Raw genomic sequence first — 24,557 nt, forward strand, 5'->3', positions numbered from 1 at the left:
GATAAGAGTCACAATTAATGGACTTATTTTGTTCACTCACAGTGCCACAATGAATTGTAAATAGCATTATAGTCATTCTGGTATAATTCATTTTATTAATACAAATTGGCTATAATGCAATTGACGAATTTTTGCCGCTATTTGAATTATGCAAACTTTCTACTGAAGGATATAGCAATTTTCTATAGTGATCTTGTACAGCGCGATTTCTATAACACAGGGTTGAGAGGAACGCAACTGTTGTGCTACAGTAGAATGAACTTTGAGTGATTATGTGCAGCCAGTTCCAGATATTCACTTTTCCTAAAGTCTTAATTCTCATAATTCCACACTCCTTATATGACATGCACATAAATGCCTCATTAGTTCCAAACTGTGCTCTCTTGCGGGTCTGTTCAGTGTGTTCCATTATTGCACATTTGAAATTTGACTCTTCGAAAGTCACTGCATCACTCCCTCAGCCCTAACTAGGCAAGAATTAGGAATAAAATGCAGATTTATTGATTACATAAATCAAGTACTCATGCAGATACTGTGACCAAGCTGAATTTCCCTCCAAGCAATTGCTGGTGGCCTGAACTTTACTCCACCTGGTGACTATGTGATCGCTGTTTTAAATCAAGTAATGATTAAAACTCAAGGAAGAGAGGGGAATGGACTGATGCTGAATGAAATAGATGGAGAAAACATTTTCTAATTCATTTCCACTTCTTCATCATCAAGTTTTTACTAACTGGGCACCATTTATTGATCGGAGATGTTACTGAAATATGTATGGTCACACTGCCACCTACTGTCACTAACTACAAGCAAATAAGTGGTAATCTATATTCATTACAATAAGCAATTGTATAGGATTTCAGATCTCTCTAATATGACAATTTGGTAATTTCAATGTCAGTGAATGAAGTGGAAAAGCATTTGTTTTCTTTTTGAAATTATTGATTATCTTGCAAATTGGTTCCTCAAATCCTTCTCGGGACAAAAAAATAGCAAGCGAGTTAAATTTCATCACTTACTGCTTGCAATCCAAAAAAAAAATGAAAGTTATAGACACACAAAATAAATTCCACATCAGGTAAAATAAGATGATTTTGCTGCTTTTACAAAACTAAAATTACTTTATATCTCTACTTTCCAAGAACAGAGAAGTATATATTTGAAGAAACTCAAAAAACTAAATGCATTTAATTTTAAAATGGATGCAAAGGCAGGATTGTTTAGAATAGAATTGAATAGCAACTTATTGTCACTTGCATTTATGAAAATACAGTGAAATGCGTATAAGTTGCCACAATTATAATTACAGAAAGTATAAAAAGAGATAACTGAGACAAAGTAAGGACAAAGTTCATCTTTTGTTCCCTCCTCGGCTCCTGGGTTTCTGAAGTGGCTACCGAAAGTGTCCGAGGCCACCAAACCACGGGTTTCCAGACTGGACACACTGTACCAACATCAAAGCTGACACTAAAGCCACTGTATCAGCGCCATAGCAATGAGGGACAGACCGAACCCAAAAGGTTGGCGATGCTGAAGCCATCACTCAAGCCATCCCCACTTCAACTGCTGCTCAAAGCCACCACATTGAGGCCATAGCCACAAGGAACAAACCGGAACCACCAGGCCACCACTGCTGTAGCCACCATTGAAACCACCGCCAGGAGAAATTGACCAGACCCAACAACAATGAAGACTTTGATAAAGCTGCAGCCACTACAAGGAACAGACATCTGGATCCCACTGCCGCGGCAGGTCCTTGCAACTGCCCACCTCCATCGCTGCCGCAGAAAAGATCAAAACTTGAAATTTGAAACAAAGGAGAAATAAAGAAACAAAAAAAAGAAGAATGTGGCCGGCCAGGTGAGCGGGCAAATCTGGGCACCAAATCCAAACACTTCAGATGGACCACAATCCTTTGTCACCAGGCCAACCTGCTGGTTAGCCAGCACAGTTCCATCTCAAGGCCCGTTTTGAGCAGCCTGTTTGATTAGGTAAGAGACAAATGCTTATTAAAATCAATATTCCAAAGCTAACTAGGTACCACGTGCAGTTGAAGACCACTCCACACATAGAGGCATCCTCCTGGCCAGTGTGGCCCTCTGGGGGCCTCCGTCTCCATTGCAATCAAGTAAAGTTGGCCTTTTTACTTTTCCCCTTCTTAGAAGAAGACTTTAGAGGATACTGGCACAGATTAGAGTGGTGCTGGAAAAGCACAGCAGTTCAGGCAGCATCCGAGGAGCAGGAAAATCGACATTTCGGGCAAAAGCCCTTCATCAGGAATAGAGGCAGAGTGCCTGCAGGGTGGAGAGATAAGCTAGAGGAGGGTGGGGGTGGGGAGAAAGTAGCATAGAGTGGCGGCACGGTGGCACAGTGGTTAGCACTGCTGCCTCACAGCGCCAGAGACCCGGGTTCAGTTCCCGCCTCAGGCGACTGACTGTGTGGAGTTTGCACGTTCTCCCCGTGTCTGCGTGGGTTTCCTCCGGGTGCTCCGGTTTCCTCCCACAGTCCAAAGATGTGCAGGTCAGGTGAATTGGCCATGCTAAATTGCCCGTAGTGTTAGGTAAGGGGTAAATGTAGGGGTATGGGTGGGTTGCGCTTCGGCGGGTCGGTGTGGACTTGTTGGGCCGAAGGGCCTGTTTCCACACTGTAAGTAATCTAATGAGTAAGTAATCTAATGGGAGTACAATGGGTGAAGGGGGTGGGAATGGAGGTGATAGGTCAGGGAGGAGGGTAGAGTGGATAGGTGGAAAGGAAGGTAGGCAGGTAGGACAAGTCATGGGGACAGTGCTGAGATAGAAGTTTGGAACTGGGGTGAAGTGGGGGAAGGGGAAACGAAGAAACTGTTGAAGTCCACATTGATGCCCTGGGGTTGAAGTGTTCCGAGGCGGAAGATGAGGCATTCTTCCTCCAGGCGTCGGGTGGTGAGGGAGCGGCGGTGAAGGAGGCCCAGGACCTCCATGTCCTCGGCTGAGGGGGAGTTGAAATGTTGGGCCACAGGACGGTGTGGTTGATTGGTGCCCAAAGATGTTCCCTAAAACGCTCTGCTAGGAGGCGTCCAGTCTCCCCAATGTACAGGAGACCACATCGGGAGCAATGGATACAAGAAATGATATTGGTGGACATGCAGGTAAAACTTTGAGGGATGTGGAAGGCTCCTTTGGGGCCTTGGACGGAGGAAGTGTGGACACAGGTTTTGCAATTCACCAGCCTGGCTGAGCTGGCTTCCAGCTCAGCACTGTCCCCATGACTTGTCCTCCCTGCCTATCTTCCTTTCCACCTATCCACCCCACCCTCCTCCCTGACCTATCACCTCCATCCCTACCCCCATTCACCTATTGTACTCTATGCCACTTTCTCTCCACCCCCACCCTCCTCTCATTTATCTCTCCACCCTGCAGGCACTCTGCCTCTATTCCTGATGAAGGGCTTTTGCCCAAAATATCGATTTTCCTGCTCCTTAGACACTGCCTGAACTGCTGTGCTTTTCCAGCATCACTCTAATCTAGAATCTAGTTTCCAGCATCTGCAGTCCTTGTTTTTCCCTAGGATACTGGCACATTCAGTCCTGTTTCTCAGATATACCAGCTGCTCTCACCTTTGACGATGTGGCAAGTGACCAGTGTCACCTCCTTTGGATCAACCAGACCAGCAGTAGGCCTTCCAAAGGATCAGTTTTCCAGGAATAGGTCACCTGTCTACAAAGAGCTGCCAGCATCTCATGTTCAGCGGCACCACTGGAGAGACCCATGATCAATGAGTGATGGCAAGGGGTGCTTTGCAGGATTGGTGGTTGTGATGAAATGGGGCAAGGGATTCAGGATTAAAGGCAGGAAGGTGGCTCTCAATGGACACCCATCCTTTCACAATGCCATGTCCCTCAAACAGCACTAAGCAAATTATGTTTGACTAACTTGGTTTAGATTTTATGAGATAACAGAGAGGGCTGATGAGGATAATGCTGTTGATGTCATGTACATGGAGTGTATAAGTTTGACAAAAGGTGCCACAATACAGGCTCATCAGCAAAGTTAAAGCCTATTCATTATAAACATGAAGAAACAGACTGGTAACACTATGCCTATTTTCCTCAGAGAAGAAAGAGATTTGATATATGAAGAATCATGAACGATCCGGACAGAGAAGAACAGGAGAAATTGATCATATTGATGGAAGGATCAAAAACCAGGGGACACTGATTGAATTTGAATGGCAAAAGAAGCAATGGAGACACTTTTTTTTTCTCTCAGCATAGCGTATCAAGGAACACATATTCTATGAGATCCACCTGGCTGACCTTATTTCAATCACTACACAGCTTTGACCTATCAGCCCAAGAATATCTCTGCACATTTGGTGACTCTGGATGTTGGTTTGCTCACTGAGCTGGAAGGGTGAGAATGAACCTGCCAGCTCAGTGAGCAAACCTACATCCAGAACCTCAACCTGAGCTACAAATCTTCTCAAAACTCACCAACACCTATTGGTGACTCTGCTATGAACAGCATTGGGGAAAATGTAACGAAAAGGCATTATGCAAATGCTTCTTTCAGACACGCATGGAAAACAGAGAAATTACATTGAGGCAATGAATGCTGATTGAACAATCAAAATGTTGCTCATTGTTTTGACAAAGTTATTGGTGAATTGATTTGCAAGATTTCTTTCATATTTTCAGAGGGGATTAAATACAGCCTAAACCAAGAATATGTTACACTTTCCAGTGGTGTGAACTAACAACATTACCTTATTGATGCACTGGCTTGCTGGCTGACTTGTGTTGCACTGTTTGACCTTTGTAAGTTGTTGATGGTACGGGAACTGTTGCCATTGACATTTCCATGCCCACCATTAACCTAGAGAGAGGCAAACACATATCTTTTGCGGTTATAAATTTTCAATGCTATGTTTATCATTCTCTTGGTTTCCCTTGCACTTATATTTTCACACACATCCAACAATTTTTCCTACAAATTTTTATCCATTTCTGTAAACAATTCTAAGTACTGCAGCACATTTGTGATATTTTCAAGTTTTGCATTTTGCGTTGTCCAATTTGTCGTAGTGCTGATTTTAGGTGGCAGAGAAGAAATGCACAGCAATACTAACAACAGGCAAAATCAATCAGGGGCAATAGCACTAACTGTACCCATTCCTTCCTCACTAACTGGTTTATGGAACGTACCAGGCATGAGAAGATGCAGATTGATGAATAGGCAGTAATAATCACTTGTGATACTTCTATGCACCAGTAAACCAAGGGACAGCTGCTTATGTATAACATCTGGAACATGGAATTAAAAAGCACAGAAATATCCCAGACACAATCCCTGGTGTCACATATTAGCTAACCACAGCTTTGGCCAACACTGAGGAGCTGCGGGCAGGCAATCAGTTGTGAAAGCAAGAACTAAAATTTGACACAGTATTCCTTGTGCAGTGACATAGAATGAAAAGTATCCAAAATCTATGCTTCTAATTGCTCTCCAAAAGCTCACTGGAAAGTACTTTTACAAGTGTCAAGTGAGAGTAATAAGGGAATTAGCAGTGATTAAGCTAAGGTTAAACTGGCCATAAGAGGAAGCATCCTTACCTCTAGGGCACATGGTCTGGATTCAAGTCCCACCTGTACCAGAGTGTGTCATAACATGTCTAATGTCCAACAAAACAACTAAATTGCCCACAAAATGACAACTTGGGTCTCGTACCAGTAGATTTCTGGTATATTAGATTTACTCACCATGGATCATCACATTCATGAAAAATAACCATTTTCTCAAGAATCTAGTTGGTCTTGAAATAAGACCTTAAGACATAGCAGGAGAGATAGGCCATTTGGCCAATCAATGGGATCATGGCTGATCTGATAATCCTCAACGTTACTTTACTACCTTTTCCCCATAACCCTGGGTTCCCTTACTGTTAAAAAACATTTTGAATTGGCTCAATGACCCAGCCTCTGTGGTCCTCTGTAGTAAAGAATTCCACAGATTGTTTACCCTTTGAGAGAAGCAATTCCACTTTATCATTAATCTAACTAGGCAACCCTTTCTCTGAGATTATGCCCTCTGGACCTAGACTCATCCAAATCCTTTGTGCAATTACCTTATCAACTGCTGTCCACCAAACATGTTATGCTTCAATTAAGGTCTCGCCTTAGACTTCGAAACATCTTTGAGTTTGTAAGCCTAAGTTTCTAAACTCCTAAAGTTCTATAAAGTTACAGCACAGATTCCATCGGTATTATTTACCAAAGTGTTCCTTTTGGCCTTGGTCTCAGAGATGACAGAGGTGGAGCGTGTTAGCTGTTTGGCAGGTGAAGCACTGCTGGGGCGTTTAGTCATGGGTAACTGAGAGCCAGTCAAGCTAAGATCAAATCCATCACTGAGGAATGAAGAACTGCTTCGTGATGTATTCATTGTGAATGCACATTAAAAAGAAACCTGAAATGAAATTAGAAAATGATATGTTAATATTTGCCTTTTGAATCCCAGTCGTTTAATACTTCAAAATAATTAGGATTTCTTTGCAGCTTTCAGAATAATCACTTGCGTCTGAGGCCTGTTCTAGTTTTAAATTTAAGGAATACTTTGTTTGTTGAAACAGTCAAATCATTTGCTAAAGTCCCAAGTGAAGATTCTACCAGCATGCACAGAAAACAGGTTTAATAACACCAGCTGAATTCAGTTAGCAACACAGTCTAAGCACTATATCCAGGACCCTCTTGTGACACAATGGTAGTGTCCTTACCCTTGGAACAAAAGGCATGAGTTCATGTCCCACCTAATCCATCGCTGAACAGGTTGAAGGAGAAAAATAAATTCAGAAATAAAAAATTCCTGAAGAGAGTAAACATCCTGTTCCTATCTATCCCTCATTTTTTGTGTTATTGCATAGCCTTTAACAGGCTTTGCAGTAATCAATTGGAACACGAGTGGTTTAGCAGTGGTAGTTAATAGATGAAAAATATCACAGGCGATTTGTTAATGGGAAAAAAACCATTGGTTGTTTGTGATAACATGGCTGAATATAAAAGAAAAAAAGCAAACATTCCTCATGCGACATGAACAATTTCAAGTAATTTTTGTATAAAACCACATTTTAAAAATTCATTGTATCCTGGGCCCTTCTGTGGTGTAGTGGCAGTGTCCCTACCCCTAGACCAAAAGGCCTGGATTCAGAGGCCCACCATGTAATAACATCTCTGAACAGGTTGATTAGAAAAAAGGTTAAAATTTTAAAAAGCACGGTTTTCAGAGTGTTCCTGGTCTAAACATGTCAGTTTGGCTCATGTGGTCATTCAACACCCATTCACTGACAATGACAGATATACACCAGCTCTGCCATTATTATAGCAAAATCAAAAATTAAACAACTGTGGCATCAGATTCAAAAGCTAATGACCCACACATTCCAAGCTTTTGTTTAAAAACGGCTTGTTTTATTCCTCCTGTCTGTACAAGGCACTCCACTTTTAAACGTATTACCTGTGTTTGTGCATGTATTTGATGCTGTGCTTTTCTTTATCTCCCAGTGACTGGATAATAAAACTCCCTTGTCTTTCCATTTGAATAAACCTTGATAATTAGCTGTTTTTCTAGCAAGCTCTGTTTTATTTCAAGTGCCATAGCAGCTACCTTCTAGCTAGAAATTTGAAATACTTGTTACAATCGACAGAAAGACGGTTAAAGAGATGGAAGATGATTTCCCCTTTTCAGCTGACAGTAGAGATTTTACATTTAGTAAGATACCATCGAGGCATTCAACTCCAGAACAAAAAATGCCATGGGGTACAAAAATAATCCATGGTTACTTCAAATGCAAAAATAGTATTGAACTTAAAGAAATAGCATTTAATTATGCAAAATGGGAGGCAGGTCAGAGGACTGCTGTGTTTTTATATTCCGTCTAAAGAATAGGGGTTCAGTATGCTCAGTTGGCTGGATGGATAGTTTGCGATAAAGAGGGATGCCAACAGAGTGGATTCAATTCTTGCATCATCCATGAAGTTATCCATGAAGGAGTCTCTTTCTCAATCTCTCCCCTTTACAAAGGCATGGTGACTCTTAGGTTAAACCAGCACCAACCATCTCTCTCTGAGAGAGTAGCCTATGATAGGACTATAGCAATTTTACATTGTACCTTTACCAAAAAATAAATTTTAAAATTAATAGGAGAGAAAACGTTTACGGCTTTCATTTCCAGTGTGTTGAGGGCGTTCCGTTCTTTCTTTCTGCTTAGTGTTGGTGCTACTGTCTGCCTGAAGGGTCTGCTCGATTTCTTCCATAAGTCCATTGTCTTTCAGGGTGGATTCCAGTGCTGCCAAGAAGTCCTTTTTGACTTCGTCCCTGTGGTTGAAGTTCAGCCCTCGTACTATGACAGCTTTTTCCATGTCTGAGTGTGGTCGGTTCAATAGGTGCTTTATCCAAGTCTCTGAATTGTCCATGTTATTGCTGTGTGTAAGTTTAGCTACTTTTTCTTGTAGGGCTAGTATTTTCTTTGCCTTGGTCTGCTGGTGTTTAGTGTTGAGAGTGTAACGCTGGAAAAGCACAGCAGGTCAGGGAACATCTGAGGAGCAGGAGAATCAACCTTTCACACATGAATCCTTCATCAGGAATGAAGGAACTGTTTAGTCTTGATTGCTCCTTCTAGCGTACTTGTCCATTCATGGTCAGTCACATTAATATACATAATTTTTGAGCCCAAAATTTCTCGTTCGTATTTGTGGAGTGGGTTGAGAGCATCATTGATCATTTACCAACCTCTCCGAAAAAGAGCCAGAAATGATATCACCCACCACAACAAACCAAGACACATAAATAGCCATCAGGACAGAACACCAGCGCTTCACCAGAGGCTCACTGATGATGTTACCTAGCATGGTGACGAAACATCTGAGAACAAATCTACTAGCTCAGCAAGCAAACTTACAACCTGAAAAGGAAATTACGTTTATCTAACCTTTTAGAGTTGCTTGAAGTAGTAATATGTACTGTGAATGACCAATGGACGTACTCCAGTTAAAACTTTCAGAAGGCATTAGATGAAATATCTCATCAGAAAATTAAATATCAGGTCATAAATTAGATCACTGGCAAGGATAGAAAATTGCTTTGCTACAAAAAGCAGTATAGGCATAAATAGTTTTTGGGTTGGCAATACAGAACAAAAGTGATGTGCCCCAAGAATCAATATTGGAACCTCAACTCTTTGCAGTTTACGTAAATAATTTAGATGAAGAGGCTAAATGTACAGTTGTCAAACCTGCAAATGAAACAAATGTAAGGAGTAAAGGAAATTGTGAAGAGGAATCAAGGGGACTATAGAAAAATTATGGATACATGAGCTGAGTAGACAAAGGTTAGCTGCATCAAATAAGTAGAAAAGCTAATAGAATATCAGTTTAATGTGATGATTTTTAATATGCCATCACCAATCACTGGTGGTACTTTTTATTCATTTTCCACCAGCATTAAGTGATCTATGGTTTAAATTAACCAATTTACATGCAAAGCGAGCAAGGGCGATGCAGTGTACCACCAAATGTGAGGGAAAGGAAGGAACAGAGGGAGCGGATTAAAGCAAAATGGAGTTGGAGAGGAGGTGATAAAGCACTGCAGCCCCTGCAGTGCCTATGTTTCTCTAAAAGTGTCAAGAATATTGGACATCACATGCTCACTCACCAAGAATACAGAAAAACATATTTCTTCCTTTTCTTATATCCAGAATTCCTATCACACACAACTGAATAGCTTTTCCCACCACCAAATCCCTTTTAAACCACCCTTGTTTCCAACTGTTGAATTTACATATAGAGTTAATTAAGGACAACACACGAACACCAAAGTGAGGGAGAGGTAGGGGAGGGGCTAAATCAAAACAGAGTTGGAAGGAGAGATAATGCACTCTTCCCCTTGAGGAACTCCACCAACTTGTTGGCACCATCCACACTGGATAGATTTTTGGTAAGTAATGGGGTAAAAGGCTATCGGGGGTTGGCAGAAATGTGGAGATGAGGTTAAAAAGGCCAGCTACAATCTTAATCAAATGGTGGACCAGGCTTGAAGGGCTGAATGGTCTACTCCCACTCTTAATTTGTATCTTCGTATGTTTGTACTCTTATTGTATTTCATCTGCTACTGAAGTTGTCAATTACACCTTTATCACCTTGACCAGTTGACTCCTCTCCATGCCAGTCTCCCAAACTACAGCATCTATAAACTTCAGTTTATCTGAACCTCTGCTTTGTGTATTTTAACTAATCAGTCCCTTTCACTCACTATCTCTCTTCTTCCATTTAAAATACTCATTCTCATGTTTAAACCCCTTTATTGTAATGACCCTCATTATTTTATCTTCCTGAAGACATTCACCCCTACCCTGTTTGTCCAACAGGAAGTTACTGTTCCTTACATTTGCCCTTTGATATGCACTTTCCCCATTGTTCGCCCCATCATTAGAAGCCATGCTTGCAGCAGTTTACCCCCTGTGATATATATTTCTGAAACCTTTTTCCACCTCCCCAGGCCTCTGCCTTGATCAAATAAAAGTCATACAGCATGGAAAACAGAATCTTCAGTCCAACTCATCCACACCAACCAAACATCCCAATCTGAGGTTGTAAGCTTGCTTGCTGAGCTGGAAGTTTTGTTCTCAGACATTTCATCACCATGCTAGGTAACATCATCAGTGAGCCTCTGGTGAAGTGCTGGTGTTACGTCTTGGTTTCTGTTGATGTGCATTGGCCTATTACAGTGGGTGATATCATTTCCGGTTCTTTTTCTCAGAGGTTGGTAAGTGGGGTCCAAATCAACGTGTTTATTGGTGGAGTCCCAGTTTGAATGCCAGGCCTCTATGAATTCCCATGCATGTCTCTGTCTAGCCTGTCTGAGGATGGATGCGTTGTCTCAATCAAAGTGGTGTCCTTCTTCATTTGTACATAAGGTTGCTAGTGATAATGGGTCATGTCTTTTGGTGGCTAGATGATGTTCATGTATCCTGCTGGCTAGTTTTCTGCCTGTTTGTCTGATGTAGTATTTGTTACAGTCTTCACAGAGTATTTAGGAAATTACACTTGTTTTGCTGGTTGTTGGCATAGGGTCCTTTAGGTTCATAAGTGCAGAGGAACCTCAATTATTGGCATGCGATTATCCAAATTTTGGATTATCTGACAAGATCGCAAGGTCCCGATGCTTGGCTAAGCTATGCCATCCATCATTTGATTAACTCCACCCATGTCCTTCAAGGTTCCTCTATAGCTGTTTCAGTGTGTTGGTAGGTTTGTGGGCTACCGTGATGCCAGGGGGTCAGAGTAGTCTGGTAGTCCAAGATGTCTTTGATGTATGACAGGGTGGCTAGAGTTTCTGGGTGTGTTGTGTCTATTTCTTTGGGTTTGTTATTGAAGATCCAACCCAAACTTTGGGTCCACTATATGGATGACACCTTTGTCATCACAAAATGGAACAAATTAGAGGAAACCTACAATATCATTAACAACATCTTTACTGGCATAAATTTCACCAAAGAGGAAGAGAACAACAACAACAGACTCCCCTTCCTAGATGTCACAGTGGAACAAACAGTTAACATAGAACTGCAGACCAGCGGCTACAGGAAAGCAACACACACAGATCAGATACTTAACTACAGAAGCAATCATCCCAACACCTATAAACGGAGCTGCATCAGGGCATTATTTAAACAGGCCACAACGCATTGCAGCACACAGGAACTACAAGCAGCAGATGAAAAATACCTATACAGTGTCTTCATGGAGAACGGGTACCCAATAAACACAGGTAAAAACAATGACTGCAGATGCTGAAAACCAAATACTGGATTAGTGGTGCTGGAAGAGCACAGCAGTTCAGGCACCATTCGCTGCTCGTTGGATGCTGCCTGAACTGCTGTGCTCTTCCAGCACCACTAATCCAGTACCCAATAAACACAGTCCACCTATTTCTCAACAACAAACCCAAACAAGCAAACACAATGCGCCCAGAAATTCTAGCCACATTACAATACATCAAAGACATCTCTGAAATGACTACCAGACTACTAACTCCTTGGCATCATGGTAGCCCACAAACCAACCAACACACTTAAACATCAGCTGATGAACCTAATTCATAAGAGGCCTGGCATTCAAACTGGACCTCCATCAATAAACACATCAACTTGGACCCCATTTACCAAGCTCTGAGAAAAAGAACCAGAAATGTCATCACCACCCTAAGGAAACCTAAATACATAACTAGAATGCAGAGAGAACACCAGTGCTTCACTGGAGTCTCACTGATGATGTTACCTAAGATGGTGACGAAACGTCTGAAAACAAACCTGCCAGCTCAATGAGCAAACTTACAACTTGAACCACAACCTAAGCTACAAATCTTCTCAAAAAATGTAAATCACAATCTTATTCAGTCCCGTTTGCCAGCATTTGGCCACAACCCTCTAAACCCTTCCTATTCATCTACCCAATCAGATGCCTTTTAAAATGATGTAATTGTATCAGTCTCCACCACTTCCCTCTGGCAGTTTGTTCCATACACACACTACCCTTTGCATGAAAAGGTTGCCCCTTAGGTCAATTTTATATCTGTCCCTTCTCACCTGAAACTATACCCTCGAATTTTAGACACCCCTAGTCCGGGAAAGCGATCTTGGCTGTTCAAGCCACAGCCTATTCAGCAACTCCTTATAATTCAAACCCTCCATTACTGGCAACATTCTCGTCAAGCTTTTCTGAACCCTCTCAAGTTTAACAACATCCTTCCTATAGAAGGACAACCAGAACTGTCTACAGTATTCTAAAAGTGGCCTCACCAATGTCTTATACAGCCACAACATGATAGCTCAACTCTTATATTCAATGTTCTGACCAATGAAGGTAAGCAAGTCAAATGCCTTCTTCACCACCCTGTCTACCTGTGACTCCACTTTTAAGGAACTACACACCTGCACCACGAGGTCTCTCTGTTCAGCCACACACCCAAGGGTCCTACTGAGAATGTGTATAGGCTATAAGCAGGCAGGGAAAGAGTCAAGTTCTGAATTTTGTGAAACAAGAGGTTCAGCTGAGCAGAACTCAGATCAGATAAGAACTTGCAGTTAACAATGGGATGCTGGAGGTGAGGGTAATGGGTTAACAAGGTGGAAAAGCATTCATTACGTACAGCCATTTAACAAGATAAGGTAGCATTCAGTATGTGAGGTCAGTTCAACAAGGTGAAAAGTATTCATTATGTGAAGCCAGCCCCAACAAGGGCCATTGTGTAACAGCAGATGGCTTAATCTTTACTACTGACACTTGCTGATTGCAACGGTCACCGAATCAATATATATCTTGCCTTATCTGGATGCTCCCCCCAGTAAAATAACTATATAATTCATTGAGAAACTGCTATTCCAAAGAAGCCCATGAACTCATGTCTCTGTGCTCATGGGTGATCATTCTCTCTCCCTCCAGCGCCCGGAATAAAGATGAAGGACGTAAAACTACTCTGTGTCTCTGAGCATTTTGCTTCGACTGAGGGGGGAAACAGGACAACACTACCATTAACAAATCCTGCTCTGGTTTGCCTTACCAAAATGCTACACCTCACACTTATCTAAATTAAATTCCATTTGCCACTCACCAGCCCACTGGCCATCTGATCAAGGGCCCAATGTACTCTGAGATAACCTTCTTCACTGTCCACTACACCATCTTTCTTGGTGTCATCTGTAAACTTACTAACCATATCTCCTACATTCACATCATAATCATTTATATAAAAACGAAAAGCAGTGGAACCAGCACTAATTCTTTTAGCACACCCGTGGTCACAAGCCTCCAGTCCGAAAAGTAACCCACTACTCTATCTCCTATTTTCAATCCAATTTTGTACCCAATTTACTAGGTCCCCCAGATGTGATGTAATCTTACTAAAAGTCTTTTGTCATCCAAGCTAACACATTGCTCTTCATTTTAAAAATCTGTGTGTGTGTCGGATCATGTTTCTGTGACTCCCCTTTACTACATTATAATACACTGCAAGTGGTTATTCTTTGCTAACTTCATTAAGAAATACTTAGGTTTGCTTCATGGACTTCTTTGACAAATACATACAACTTAAATCTCATACTCTGCAGTACCAAAGTTAAACATTTTTAAAATATGCTCAAAACAACTAAAGCAAAAACAGTGCTGTAATTGTAAAATTTAATTCAAAAGGTAAAACAATCATAAAGGACAATGAAAATATAAAAGTCAGCAAACGGTTAAAAGCATCAGATTTATGGTAATGTCTAAGGATCAGCCAAGTTCATGAAAACATAAATCTTTAATCACAACCTCAAGGTGCCCTGGATCAGATGGCCAAAAAGCATCAGATAGCATTAAGCTATCACTACTGAAAATGTACCTTGCTAAAGCTTATTCTGAAAATGCCAATTCTGAGCAAATGTAAAAATAAAATCACTGTTCAGTTGATCTAGCCTTGAAAATTGTTTTGGCAATTCTCTTCAGCAAGAACACAAGGTTATTTTCACGGCATATGGAATTTTGGTGATCAGCAGTTAGTACTGTTTGTCGATCTGCACAGTTTAGAAGTTACCTTGAAGTTCCTGTATCTGGAAAGAGAAAGCCTCCCACATAGCACCAAACATTACTCATTAAAGATTACATCTAGCTCCTTATTCTGTGAACTATTTTTATACTGGTTCTGAATGTGTGAAAACACTGAAAAGGACCTCTTCATCATTCTATTTTGATGCACTTGCACTTCAACCTAACTGTAGTGATTGGAACCAAGTTGATCTCGTTGATGAGGTCATTGATTGGCCCAGGTTAATAACTGGTGAAGGGCTTTTGCCCAAAACGTTGATTTTCCTGCTCCTCGGATGCTGCCTGAACTGCTGTGCTTTTCCAGCACCACTCTTATCTAGAATCTGGTTTCCAGCATCTGCAGTCCTTGTTTTTACCAGGTTAATAACTCCAATCAGAAAAGCCCTGGCTGACTGATATAACCAGAAGACTCTGCCATTAGGCGATAGTACGGGAGAAAAGGCTTTTAAAAAATGAAGTGATTCTGATCTGGCTGGCCAGCCTCTGAGCAGTTATTTCATGAATCCACTGAACCCTGCCAGTCTCAAGCTGGTCATCCTACTCCAGATATAAAAGGAACTTTATCATTAAACAATGACTGAGTACTCCCATCTGATGATAACAGAGTGAGAAAAAAAATCTCTTTATAGGCACATAAGAAAAAAACTGAAAAGCATTGTACAAACGAAATAATGCTAACGTACTGATGAAAAGTCATCACCATCTACATTAACAATCATTTGATATCACTCAAGTTCCATTCTAGCTATGTTATCCATTCTAGCAAATGCATGAAATGAATTTGTTGCCTATACTGTTTACTTGTAGGCAATGACCAACCCAGCAGCTTAGCATACTGTTATTTCTGACAAAGCACTGCACCAAAGACACAACAAAGCAACTTGTCTCAAATCCAAATTAATAAATGTTCTATTTTAATGGTTTAACAACCAAATGAATGTTAACTTGCTTTGCTCCACGGGGATGAATTGAGAACTGAATATCAATTTCAAGTATATTAATTGGAGAAATATGCTTTTAATTTGGAAAATAGAATAATTCATTAAAAATTCACTAAATTAAAGTTCTGATTCATGCACTCATTACCTGACAACAAAATCTAATGACAAAATTCCTTCCCATGTCCAATTACTTTCAGCTCAATTACTTGAAATCTTTTTGTTTTACTTGTAAATTGATTCTTTCAACCCAGTCCTTATATCAAAAATATTGCTACACACTTCTCTCAAATAACTTATGTTTGGCTTTTGAATTATTATTACTTTGTAAAATAAAATCAATTGATTTTATCATTTTTTCTAATCTAACAAACATTTTCTAATCTAACAAATGATCCAGTTAAAAACCTTATTTTCTAATGCATTTTGATTTAACACAGAATACTTCAGAAATATTTGTGGAATTGCACTTATCCTATCACAGCCATGTTGGCTCTTTAGGAGAGCCCTGGATTTTCCCCCATGGCCCTATTAACGCTTTCTCTCAAATATTCTCCTTTCTTTTGGTACCATTCTAGTAAACCTCCTCCATAACTGTCCCGAAGGGTTGACAGAATCCCAAACTGTTATGCCTAGAATAGAACACAGCACTTCAGCTGAAATCTAATCAATGTTTTTATAAAATATACAGCTTGACCTCTTTGCTTTTGTACTCCACTTACCTATTAATAAAGCTGATATGTCTTTTTTTTAAGAAATAGCCCTCAACTTGTCCAGCTACCTTCAAACATTTATGTATATAACCCACCAGGGTTTCCCCATTCCTTTATTCTCTTTAAATAGCACACTGTATTGCTGCCCTCATTCTTTACAGTAATCCATATTAATTTCATCGACTGGACATCTGTCAATTTCATCAATTTCTCTGTTCTCTCTTTAAATCTATGACAATCTTTCTCATTCATTATTCCATTTCTGAGTTGCACTTATCTGCAAAATTTTAAATTATGCCCTGCATACAAAATTCTAGGTCCTGAATAAATAATCAGAAATAGCACAGGTCCTAAAATCAACAGAGGAGGTTGGCATCAACCAGTCTGAAAAAGAACCATTCACAATAATCAATCAGTCTCTTGGCCAATTGTTATTTTAAGAATCCCTATAGTGCAGAAATAAGCCATTACGCCAAAGTCCACACTGACCCTCTGAAGAGTCACCTATCCAGACACATTTCCCTATCCTACCATTCTATATTTATCCCTGACTAATGCATCTAACCTACAGATCATTGAACACTATGGGCAATTTAGCATGACCAATTCAGCTAATCTGCACATCTTTAGACTGTGGGAGGAAACCAGAGTACCCGAAGAGAAACCCACACAGACACTGGGAGAATGTGCAAACTGCACAGTTTTGTTTTAAAATAAAGGTTAGCTTTAGAGGGATGGCAGTGAAGGCAGTGCAATGTTCCTCCTGCAATATGAGGTGAGGGATGCCATGGACGTCCCTGCTGATTACACTTGCAGGAAGTGCACCCATCTCCAGCTCCTCCAAGACCGTGTTAGGGAACTGGAGCTGGAGTTGGATGAACTTCGGATCATTCGGGAGGCAGAGGGGGTCATAGATCGGAGCTATAGGGAAGTAGTAACTCCAAAGATGGCAGATAGATGGGTGACAGTGAGGGGGACTGGGAGGAAGCAGCCAGTGCAGGGACCCCCTGCGGTCGTTCCCCTCAAGAACAAGTATACCGTTTTGGATACGTGGGGGCGACGACTTACCAGGGGTAAGTGACGGGGCTCAGGCCTCTGGCACGGAGCCTGTCCCCGTTACTCAGAAGGGAAGGGTGGAGAAGAGCAGAGCAATAATAATTGGGGACTCGATAGTTCAGGGCACCGATAGGCGGTTTTGTGGGAACGAGAGAGACTCACGTTTGGTATGTTGCCTCCCAGGTGCAAGGGTACGTGATGTCTCTGATCGTGTTTTCCGGGTCCTTAAGGGGGAGGGGGAGCAGCCTGAAGTCATGGTCCATATTGGCACCAATGACATAGGTAGGAGGAGTGCTGAGGATGTTAGACAGGCTTTTAGGGAGCTAGGTTGGAAGCTCAGAGTTAGAACGAACAGAGTTGTTGTCTCTGGTTTGTTACCCGTGCCACGTGATAGAGAGTCGAGGAATAGGGAGAGAGAACAGTTAAATACGTGGCTACAGGGATGGTGCAGGAGGGAGGGATTTCGGTACTTGGATAACTGGGGTTCTTTCTGGGGAAGGTGGGACCTCTATAAACAGGATGGTCTGCACCTGAACCTGAGGGGCACCAGTATCCTTGGGGGGAGGTTTGCTAGTGCTCTTGGGGGGGTTTAAACTAACTCTGCAGGGGCATGGGAACCCAGACTGTAGCTTTAGGGTGCAGGACCTGGAGTGTAGGGAGGTTAGGAATATGGCATCAATCTTAAAGGAGGGTGCCTGTAAACAGAAGAGTGGCTTGAAGTGTGTATACTTTAATGCCAGAAGTATACGAAATAAGGTAGGTGAACTTGCAGCGTGGGTTGGTACCTGGGACTTCGATGTTGTGGCTATTACGGAGACATGGCTAGATCAGGGACAGGATTGGCTGTTGCAGGTTCCAGGGTTTAAATGTTTTAGTAGGGTCAGAGGTGGGGGTAAAAGAGGGGGGGGGGTGTGGCTTTGCTTGTCAAAGATAGTACTACAGCGGTGGAAAGGAAGATGGACGAAGATTTGCCATCTGAGGTAGTTTGGGTTGAGGTTAGGAATAGGAGAGGTGAGGTCACCCTGTTAGGAGTCTTTTACAGGCCTCCTAATAGTCTTAGAATCGTTGAAGAAAGGATTGTGAAGATGATTCAGGAGAAGAGTGACAGTAATAGGGTGATTGTTATGGGAGACTTTAACTTTCCTGATATTGATTGGGAAAGCTATAGCTCAAGTTCGTTAGATGGGTCAGTGTTTGTGCAATGTGTGCAGGAGAGTTTCCTGACACAATATGTAGATAAGCCAACAAGAGGTGAGGCCATACTGGATTTGGTTCTGGGTAACGAACCAGGCCAGGTATTAGAACTAGAGGTAGGTGAGCACTTTGGGGACAGTGACCACAATTCGGTGATTTTTACTCTCGTGATGGAGGGGGATAAGTGTGTACTCCAGGGCAAGAGTTATAGCTGAGGGCAGGGAAATTATGATGCGTTGAGGCATGACTTAGGATGTGTGGTTTGGAAAAGTAGATTCCAAGGCAAGAGCGTAATTGATATGTGGAACTTGTTCAAGGAGCAACTATTGAGTGTCCTTGATAAGTACGTACCTATCAGGCAGGGAGGAAAGGGTCGTGTGAGGGAGCCGTGGTTTAATAAGGAATTGGAATCCCTTGTTAAATGGAAGAGGGCGGCCTTTGTAAAGATGAGGCGTGAAGGTTCAATAGGGGCGATTGAGTTATAAGGTAGCCCGGAAGGACCTGAAGAGAGAGCTAAGAGCAGCAAGGAGGGGACATGAAAGGTCCTTAGTTGGTAGGATTAGGGAAAACCCTAAGGCTTTCTATAGGTATGTTAGGAATAAAAGAATGACTAGGGTAGGAATAGGTCCAATCAAGGATAGTAATGGGAAGTTGCGTGTGGAGGCTGAAGAGATTGGGGAGGCACTGAATGAATACTTTTCGTCAGTATTCACTCAGGAACAGGACATTGTTGTCGATATGAATACTGAGGCACGAATAAGTAGAATGGATGGCTTTGAGATATGTAGAGAAGAGGTGTTGGAAATTCTGGCAAGGGTGAAAATAGATAAGTCCCCTGGGCCTGATGGCATTTATCCTAGGATTCTCTGGGAAGCAAGGGAGGAGATTGCAGAGCCATTGGCCTTGATTTTTGTGTCCTCTTTGTCTACAGGAGTAGTGCCAGAGGACTGGAGGCTAGCAAACGTGGTTCCCTTGTTCAAGAAGGGGAGTAGGAATAATCCTAGTAACTATAGGCCAGTGAGTCTCACTTCTATTGTGGGCAAAGTCTTAGAGAGAATTGTAAGGGATAGGATTTATGCACATCTGGATAAGAATAATGTGATCAAGGATAGTCAGCATGGTTTTGTGAAGGGCAGGTCGTGCCTCACAAACCTTATTGAATTCTTTGAGAAGGTGACTAAGGAGGTAGATGAGGGGAAAGCGGTAGATGTGGTATATATGGATTTTAGTAAGGCATTTGATAAGGTCCCCCATGGTAGGCTACTGCAGAAAATACAGAGATATGGCATTGAGGGTGAGTTGGAGGATTGGATGAGGAATTGGCTGGCTGGAAGAAGACAGAGGGTAGTAGTTGATGGCAAAGGTTCATCTTGGAGTGCCGTCACTAGCGGTGTTCCGCAAGGATCTGTTTTGGGACCACTGCTGTTTGTCATTTTTATAAATGACCTGGAGGAAGGGTTAGAAGGTTGGGTGAGCAAGTTTGCGGATGATACGAAAGTCGGAGGAGTTGTAGACAGGGAGGAAGGATGTGGCAGGTTACAGCGGGATATAGAGAAGCTGCAGAGCTGGGCAGAAAGGTGGCAAATGGAGTTCAATGTAGCTAAGTGTGAGGTGATTCACTTTGGTAAGAGTAATAAAAAGATGGGGTACTGGGCTAATGGTCGGATACTTGGTAGTGTGGAAGAGCAGAGGGATCTTGGTGTCCATGTACACAGATCTCTGAAAGTTGCCACCCAGGTAAATAGTGCAGTGAAGAAGGCATATGGCGTACTGGCTTTTATTGGTCGAGGAATTGAGTTCCGGAGTCCTGAGGTCATGCTGCAGTTGTATAATACTCTGGTGCGGCCGCATCTGGAATATTGTGTGCAGTTTTGGTCGCCATACTATAGGAAGGATGTGGAGGCACTGGAACGGGTGCAGAGGAAGTTTACCAGGATGTTGCCTGGTATGGTAGGAAGATCCTATGAGGAAAGGCTGAGGCACTTGGGGTTATTTTCATTGGAGAAAAGAAGGTTTAGGGGTGACTTGATAGAGGTGTACAAGATGATTAGGGGGTTAGATAGGGTTGACAGTGAGAACCTTTTTCCACGTATGGAGTCAGCTATTACAAGGGGGCATAGCTTTAAATTAAGGGGGGGTAGATATAGGACTGATGTTAGGGGTAGGTTCTTCACTCAGCGAGTCGTAAGTTCATGGAATGCCCTGCCAGTAGCAGTAGTGGACTCTCCCTCTTTATGGGTATTTAAGCGGGCATTGGATAGGTATATGGAGGATAGTGGGTTAGTGTAGGTTAGGTGGGCTTTGATCGGCGCAACATCGAGGGCCGAAGGGCCTGTACTGCGCTGTAATGTTCTATGTTCTATGCACCCAGACTGTCGTCTGAGGCTGGGATTGAATCAGTGTCACTGGTGCCTTGAAGCAGCAGTACTAACTACTAAGCCAATGTGCCACCCACCCTTGTCGCCATTGTTAATTTAATCCCATGTCTTCTACGCTTGCTATCATGTATAAATGTTAAAGTACTCATTTAGTACCTTATCCATACTTTCTGTGTTCACAAGGTTAAAAATCACACAACACCAGGTTATAGCCCAACAGGTTTATTTGGAAGCACTAGTTTTCGGAGCATTGCTCCTTCATCACCTGATGAAGCTTGTGATTCCAAATAAACCTGTTGGACTATAACCTGGTGTTGTGTGATTTTTAACTTTGTACACCCCAGTCCAACACCAGCACCTCTAAATCATGTCTTCACAAGATCTACCTTTTGGTCCCAAATCGGCCTCTCTTTTCTTTGAATGACCCTATTTTTATTTATGCCTTTACAAAATACTTTTGGTTTCCTTTTGATGTTAACTGCCAATCTGATTTGAATATGATTTGATGAGAATGTCAAAAGATACACAAATTTACATGCAAATTCTGGAAGAAAAATAACCCATAACTAGGTATTCAAACACAGTAGATTAAAATAAGCTGTATATTTCAAACAATTCTCTTCAAAAGGATGCAAGGATTTTAAATTGACAGATGGGACAATAACATATAGGTAATCAATACATTATATTAAAAGGCAGAGGAAGAGGCTCCTCAAATAGCCCAGATTATCAGTGCAGATGACAAGGCATTTTCATCCCCTTCAATCAGAAGTGCCAAGTAAATGATAAATTTCAACCTCATCTTGAGATCCTCAGCATTGCAGATGCCAGCCTTCAGCCAATTCAATTCACTTCACATGATACCAAGAAACAGCTAAACCCAAAAGATACTGCAAAAACTATGAACCCTGACAAGATTCTAGTAACAGTCTACTCTTGCTGATAAGAAAATTATCACTGTCATTGACAGTGCGATGATGTTGCACGAGCTCAGTAAAAGTTGCTTGCTGAAGAGAGCAAGTTCCCTCAACATCAAGGGAGCACTAGTAATCCTCAGCATTATGGCCTTAGCCCAGCCATTTTTAGCTGCTTCATCAATGACCTTCCGTCCTTCACAAGATCAGAAGTGGGGACACTTGCTGACATCTGTAAAATGTTCAGCATCGTTCATGACTCCTCTGATACTGAAGCAGCAACACAACATGAACAACATCCAAGCTTGGTTTGAAAAGGGGCAAGTACCCTTTGCACTATATAATTATCAAGCAACGACTATCACAAGCAAGAGAGAATCTAACCATCACCCCTTAACGTTTAATGGCATTACCATCACTGAATTTCCCACAAACAACATCCTGGCGATTAACATTATTCTGATAATGAACTAGACAGGCCATAGAATACTGTGACTACAATAGACCAGGAATTCTGCAACGACTAGCTTAATTCCTGTCACTTCAAAGCCTGCCCATCATCTACAAGGCACATTAGGAGTGTGATGCAACAATCTCTACTTGCCTGGATGGGTGTAGCTCCAACATCACAATACACTATCTGGATAAAGGCAATCCATTCGATTGGTATCCCAAGCACCAACTTCAACATTCACTTCCTTCCCCAAAGCACAGTGACAGTAGTGTGCCCCATCTACAAGATGCACAAGATTCTTCAACGGCACCATTCAAATCAATGACCTCAATCACCTAGAAGGTCAAGGACAGCAAATGTATGGGAGCATCACCTGCAAGTGCCCCTTCACTCCCTTCCCATCTTGTCTTCAAACTACATAGATATTCTTTCACCATCACTGGGTCAAAATACTAAATCCCTTCGTAATAGCATTTTGAATGTTTCTACACACCAGGGCTGCAGCATTTCAAAAGGTGGCTCCTTGCCACCTTCTCAAGAACAGTTTGGAGTCGGCCATAAGCCCTGATTAAAGCCTATGATGCTCACAAACCGCAAACAAATAAAACAAATTTCAATCTGTTCTAAAAGGACTAATAACTCCTCTAAATTTAATTGATTAATGGCTTTCTTAAAGCACCAGACCAAGCTTCATTTTTAAATCATTCAAATTGAAGTATCCAAATACATCATGTAAAAAACTTCGCCAAAGTTAATGCTTCAAAATAAGCAACAACTGCAGGAAAGTTCCACTGAAAGTTGTAGTAAGGATAAACCAACAAGAATTCATTGCACGAACCCCATGACCTACATTTAATAAAATAGCAGTGACACGGACGGCTTTGGGTTTGACTTGGCTGAGGCAGAATCGTTTCCACCTCAACTGAGTCAAGCGTTACCATAGGCAACGCTGGTAACAGTCGCAGGCATGCACCACCTTTAATCCCCCGACATGATAACGATGCATTTGCTTCCCAAGTCGGGTGGGATTCACGGGAGTGAGATTCAAGGAGAGAGGCGTCCCGCCTGCGCCAGTTCACTCTCACTTTTGTTTTGTAAACGTGGTGCATTTTGGCCAACTCACCGTGGGGAGGCCTCGAGTTCCCACAGCACGGTGCAGATGGGTGCAATCGGCGGTGTCTTCGGGCAACAGTGTAACTGGAAACCTCAGAGGAACCGCTCTGGGCCTGTGGATGGCAACTTGTATCAGACTGAGGGGGCTGCTGCTGGCAGAGCCTTGGCCTAAGGTTACATTATAATTGCTGTGATTCTCCTTCACATCGAGAGAGATACATTGCAACAATTTTTTTTTAAAAAATTGATAAACAAGCGTCGCTACTTTTCCCCTGCTCCCGTTACGGTCGATGTTCGTGCATTTCTTTTTACGCGGCTGAAGGAACCTCCTCCTGAGTCATCTCAGGGCAGACAGAGAGGGAATCCACTTAGCAACCGCGCAACCAAACACCATCTCAACGGAGGTCCCGCCCCCCTCACCCGTCTATTGGCGCTTACCCAGGGGCGGGGTAACTTCTCTGGCTGTGGATTGGACAGAGCCCACGTCGATCATCTCCGGCCCCACCCCCTCCCTCCCTCCCCAGGGTCTGCCATCAAGCTAGAGTGACCAGGCATTCCAGCACACACAGCCACAGGGTTAAAAATCACACAACACCAGGTTATAGTCCAACAGGTTTAATTGGAAGCACTAGCTTTCGGAGCATCGCTCCAAAAGCTCGTGTGCTTCCTTTTAACCTGTTGGACTATAACCTGGTGTTGTGTGATTTTTAAGTTTGTCCACCCCAGTCCAACACCGGCATCTCCAAATCATGCCACAGAGTTGGTAGGCATGATGTGGAGGAGCCAGTGTTGGACTGGGGTGGACAAACTTAAAAATCACACAACACCAGGTGTAATTGGAAGCAGTAGCTTCAAGACCTGATGAAGCAGAGGCGCCTCGAAGGCGAGTGCTTCCAAACAAACCTGTTGGACTATAACCTGGTGTTGTGTGATTTCTAACAGAGTGGGAACTCAGCTCCCACTCCCACCCATAGAGGGTGGGCTCGATATCAGCCCCCACCCCTAGAGAATGGGCTGGGTACCAGCACACTCACCCCCAGAGAGTGGATTGGATATCAACTCGACCCCCCCCCCCCCCGCCAACTCCAGAGAGACAGCCCTGCCCTGATTTGCCTTTTCAAAATGCGGCACCTCACATTTATCTAAATTGTTTCTATCTACTCTATCTACTAACCCTTGGTCCATTGGC

The 24,557-nt window shown here is 42.4% G+C and overlaps 1 protein-coding gene across 2 annotated transcripts in view; it reads right to left on the reverse strand.

The window, feature by feature from the left end:
* The window catches only part of cep131 (centrosomal protein 131), a 134,705-nt gene extending 110,959 nt beyond the window's left edge, over nucleotides 1-23,746 (reverse strand). For both annotated transcript variants that reach the window (XM_072558775.1, XM_072558774.1), the window contains exons 1-3: nucleotides 23,379-23,746; nucleotides 6,249-6,440; nucleotides 4,744-4,853 (exon numbers count right to left, since the gene is read on the reverse strand). In XM_072558775.1, the coding sequence (XP_072414876.1) occupies nucleotides 4,744-4,853; nucleotides 6,249-6,416 (278 nt within the window). In that variant the 5' untranslated portion in view covers nucleotides 6,417-6,440; nucleotides 23,379-23,746. The remainder of the gene's footprint in view (nucleotides 1-4,743; nucleotides 4,854-6,248; nucleotides 6,441-23,378) is intronic.
* Between the last annotated feature and the right edge of the window lie 811 nt (nucleotides 23,747-24,557).

This window comes from Chiloscyllium punctatum, chromosome 39, assembly GCF_047496795.1.
Source record: "Chiloscyllium punctatum isolate Juve2018m chromosome 39, sChiPun1.3, whole genome shotgun sequence".
Classification (NCBI taxonomy): domain Eukaryota; kingdom Metazoa; phylum Chordata; class Chondrichthyes; order Orectolobiformes; family Hemiscylliidae; genus Chiloscyllium; species Chiloscyllium punctatum.